At 43.7% G+C, this 4,978-nt stretch overlaps 1 protein-coding gene across 1 annotated transcript; it reads left to right on the top strand.

Moving 5' to 3' along the window:
- Positions 1-338: 338 nt before the first annotated feature.
- Positions 339-3,856, top strand: tob1a (transducer of ERBB2, 1a). The gene is made up of 2 exons (XM_080487975.1): positions 339-610; positions 1,754-3,856. The coding sequence occupies exon 2, from the start codon at positions 1,970-1,972 to the stop codon at positions 3,041-3,043; it is 1,074 nt and encodes a 357-aa protein (XP_080344101.1). The 5' UTR covers positions 339-610; positions 1,754-1,969; the 3' UTR covers positions 3,044-3,856.
- The last annotated feature ends 1,122 nt before the right edge of the window (positions 3,857-4,978 follow it).

Genomic DNA, 4,978 nt, shown 5'->3' with positions numbered 1-4,978 from the left:
GGGGGAAAAAACGCTTCAACACACAACATATCTTTATATAATCCAGTTTGTGCCTGTTACATTAATTACTTTCGCCTTTTGCTGTCAGCACAGACCTAGGTTATCTCTGACGCACAGCCTCATCATAAGCGTCTCTCCCATTTCACAGAATCATATGTCTCCGGCTGACGGCGGAACTCGGCCAATCAGCGCACGGATCAGGCCAACCGCGGAGGGCGGGACTCGCGCTCTGAACCAATCAGGAGCACTCGTATTGTTTTGACCTCTGAAACCGCATCACCGCCTACCTCGTGCCCATGGCGGAGGAAAGCTATAAATACAAGCGCCGCCGGAGCAGAGGGGGACGAAGTTGCGAAACTCCCAAGTAGGAGGGAGCTACTCTGCAAAGCCTGCTGACAGAGGGGAAGCCGCAAAATAACCTTAAAAAAAAAGAAAGAAAACCAAGCAGACAGTAAACGCCAATCCTCCGAAATCTACATGTACTGGAATACTTTTTTGTAACGCTGATAATATATTGTATGTGAAGAAAGTATCTATACTTTTTTTTTTCTATTTGCACTAACTAACGGTACTTCAGAACTACTGAGAATCTTTATTTTTTACAAAAAAAGTAAGTATGCTTTTTTCACTCGCTGTGTTTTAAGTCTTATCTGTTGTTGTTTTTTCTCTCTCTGTTTGTTGTACTGTGGCTCTATTCATACTTACTAAGCTGATTTGCTGCGTCAGTCCACGAAGTTAGGGAGGGGTGTACGTCTATATGTGTGCGTGCGTGTGCGTGTGCGCGGTCGTTAGAAAATACCTTGTTTTTAACCTCAGTTTACAGAAATGACAGCCACCACACGGGCTCAAAACGCGTCTGATCCAACGCGTATTTCTTCCTCTCTCGTTTGGATTCACGCCGGTGTCGTCCGTGGTGTTGCTACCGCCTCGCTTTCGTATCATTATTAACTTTAAAACGTGTAACTTGCATCCGCCAGAAGGATGAAATAGTCGATCGATCCATCTGGATCCTCTCCGCGCTGCTTATTTCGTTTAAGGTGCCAGAATGATTCATTCAAGCAACACCGTATCCATCTGTGACGTGTTTTCTTATCCTTTGTGTGAAATCGACAAGCATTCATGTAGACATAGCTCGTTTTTTTTTGTTTCATATAGGAAGCACTCCGACTAACCGTTGCTTTACGCACGGATCCGGGCCCCATGGCAAGGTTGTAATCTTTGAAATGTGACCACAGCGTTTCCTCACAGGCTGATCCGCCAAGCAGGCGTTACTGACAAGATATCTATTCTGTTTACTTCACCGTTTTCATGAATTAATTGCAGCAACCCGGCAGTAGTTTTCCGTCTCCTCCTCCTCTTATAAGGAGGCTCTCCTGTGTAGCCTTATTATGTAAGAGGATTCCCAGTCTTACTGTTACGTTAATGTGCCTGGTATCTACTTCTTCTTTTTTTTTTTTTAAGCATAGTTTTATGTAATTAAAAACTAAAAGCTGCTCCTATATCTGTTTGCATGTTGCTTTTACACATTATTCCTTTGGTTTCATCTTGTGCGACATTCAACTTGTGCCTGTTGGAGCTCAGATAGTCAAAACTGTAACAGGCTTCACTACTTAACAGATTCTTCTTATTTAAAGAGCACCTACTTTCTCTCTCCTGCAGCTGTCTTGGCAAATGACATGAGCACATCTGCGAAAGATATGCAACATGATCCTCATATTTATGACTTTTTTTTTCTTTTTTTTTTCTCTTGCAGGAAAAAAACAAAAAACAACTCACCCCGTGGAAGGACACCATTTACACAAAACCAGCACTTTTGATTTTGAGCCTGCTTTTGCCATCCCGCTCCCCCACCCCCTCCCCGGAGTGCATCTGTGTTGCCAAACACGGATAAACAAAGCAGATCGAGTGGACGCGTTCAAGGTCAGACACAACTAATCTTCACGCACCTGGTCATCTTCAGCAGTTAGCTATGCAGCTTGAAATCCAAGTAGCTCTCAACTTCATCATCTCATACCTATACAACAAGCTGCCGAGGCGGCGGGTCAACATTTTTGGCGAGGAGCTGGAGCGGCAGCTGAAGCAGAAGTATGAGGGACACTGGTACCCGGACAAGCCATACAAGGGCTCAGGATTCAGGTGCATCCACGTCGGGGAGAAGGTGGACCCGGTGGTGGAGAAGGCAGCCAAAGAGAGCGGGCTGGACATTGAGGATGTTCGCCACAACCTGCCCCAAGACCTCAGCGTGTGGATTGACCCCTTCGAGGTGTCCTACCAGATCGGAGAAAAGGGGCCGGTCAAAGTATTGTACGTTGACGACAGCAATGAAAGTGGGGCGAGCAGTGGGGGAATTGACTTGGACAAGGAGATCAAGAACAGTTTCAACCCAGACGCGCAGGTCTTCATGCCCATCAACGAGCCCGTCAACGGCGCCTCTCCGGGCTCCAGCTCCCCGTCTCCTCCATTCGGCCACTCGGCGGCGGTCAGCCCCACTTTCATGCCCCGCTCCACGCAGCCTTTAACCTTCACAACGGCCACCTTCGCTGCTACCAAGTTCGGCTCCACTAAGATGAAGAGCAGTGGACGCAGCAACAACAGCGGCAGTAGTGCTGGGAACAAGGTGGCTCGTACCTCTCCCACCAACCTGGGCCTGAATGTGAACAGTCTCCTGAAACAGAAAGCCATCTCCACCTCCATGCACTCTCTGTACGGGTTGGGCCTCGGAGCGCAGCAGCAGCAGCAGCAGCAGCAGCAGCAGCAGCAGCAACAGCAACAGCAGCAGCAGCAGCACCAGAAACCCTCGGCCCTGTCCCCCAATGCCAAGGAGTTTGTGTTCCCCAGCCTGCAGGGCCAGGGCAGCCAGAGTGCTCTCTTCCCCGGGGACAACTCCTCGCTCAGCCTCAGCCCGCTGCAGTACAGCAATGCCTTCGATATGTTTGCGGCCTACGGTGGCCTTAACGACAAGTCCCTCATGGATGGCTTGAATTTCAGCTTAAGCAACATGCAGTATTCTAACCAGCAATTCCAGCCAGTCATGGCCAACTAGTACTTGAGAAGGTACTACTTAAGCTACTACTTCGGATAAAAAATAAAAAAAAAACAAACAAACAAAAAACGACCAGAGATAATGTGACGGGGGAAACGAATAAAAATGCACATTTTGAAAAATTTATTTAAAAAAAAACAAAAAAAGAAAAGTGGAAACATAAACAGAATGTCAAAGAGAAAAGGAAAAATTGACTTGTCACCTGTAAGAACTTTTGTGCGAGTCTAAGAGCATGAGCCCGAGGGTGAATTTCTTTGCCCCCTTGAGTTGTTTTTTTTTTTTGTTTTGTTTTCTTTCTTTCTTTCTCAAACAATGAAGCTTGTAGTACATGATGTCCAAGCTTGGTTACCTAAACTTCAACACGCATCATTGTTATTTCTTTTGCCAACCAAGCACAAAATATTTTTCTTTTTTTTTTTATGTGACTGTTTTAAGATATAAAAAAAAAAGACAAAAAAAAAAAAAAATAAATACCACCACAAGTCATGGCCTCTTTCAGTATTTAAACATAACTGGATATCGCCAATTTGTCAAGAAATTGGCACAAATAAGTGGGATTTTCTGGTCTTTTTCTAATTGTATAATTTAATTTAGTACAGAGTTTGTAAAATATCAGAGTATCTATTGTTTCTACGACATGGTATTGCATTTATATCTTTTTACTACTCCAGTGATCTGTGATGGCTGCAGCAACTTTATGTTTTCTTTTTTTATTGAAATTATAAAATGAATCCATCTTGAAAAAAAAAAACAAACAAACAAAAAAAAACATTGACTATTCTAAAGATTGTGTACAGAATATTCCGTAGTGGTGGGATTTAAGAATATTTGCTTTTTTGAAAAACATAAGAGTTGTATTTTCTGTTAAGAGTTTAAAGATTTTTGCTATATTATGGACAAAATGTAATCGTATATTAATTTTGTACCTACATTGTGCAATACTTGATAAAAAAACAAACGGTATAACAAAGTATTCGGAGTCAGTGTCTTACATGTTAAGAGGGACTGATAGTTTATTAAGTTTGTATTAAAAAGCTTGAAAAATAATTAACGCTTGTTTACTTTGTCTTTGTGGTTGAGATGGTGAAAGCGACACTATGCAGAGTAATGTGTGTGTGTGTGTGTGTGTGTGTGTGTGTGTGTGTGTGTGTGTGTGTGTGAGGGGGGGTTCAAACATGTTCCAACAAAGCCCATTTTCAGCTCTGAAGTCACAAAACTCAGGTTTCCTTCATTTTAGATAACAGGTTTGGCACATGGCTGCATGATCACATTGCAGAACGATGAACCAAGGAAGCTTGCCAGCGTAGTTCATGACAACAGTGCTGTGGTTCGATCATTTGTATCGCACCCAACCACATTTCATCCCCTCTGCCAGTGATGCAGATTTATCGGTACGGATGAGAACCGTGTTTTTTCAAAGCACGCAGGCGAACAGTTGCCTTCGGGGCGAATGTCACTGCACATATGGTTAGTGGGAGTGTGATCTTATCTACCCCGATAGCCTCCTGAACTCGAGCCCAGCCTCGTGTCGATGACAAGACGGTGTTCTAACAAGCAGTTAAAGCACGTAGCGAGGCTCGGAAGTGTACACAGCACAACAGGCAATCCTTCAACCTTTTGACACCGGGCAAGACTTCCATCTGTTGCAAAAAAAAAACCCCAGTGTCATCATGTTTAGTGGGGCATGTGATGGAAATACAAAATTGGTCTTACCAACACTGTGATCATGCACTGGAACATTGAGGCAGGTCGGAAGGAAGTTTTCTGAAGTGAGTAAACAAGGGAAGTTGGTAAAGTCACACTATCTTAATACTAAAAAAAAAAAAAAGAAGAGGGTTTATTATTATGTGGCTCCATGTGAAGTTGGTCAGTTCCATTTCACCCAGAGTCCTCATGAATGTGTCCTGTTAATGGATAACCGGCTTGGTTTTTCAT

This window comes from Lipophrys pholis (assembly GCF_963383615.2).
Source record: "Lipophrys pholis genome assembly, chromosome: 19".
Lineage (NCBI taxonomy): Eukaryota > Metazoa > Chordata > Actinopteri > Blenniiformes > Blenniidae > Lipophrys > Lipophrys pholis.
This window is presented reverse-complemented; position numbering and strand designations above follow the sequence as displayed.

What these genes read in the sequence shown, in the direction of transcription:
- tob1a (XM_080487975.1), top strand. Translation starts at nt 1,970, where the DNA reads ATGCAGCTTGAAATCCAAGTAGCTCTCAACTTCATCATCTCATACCTA.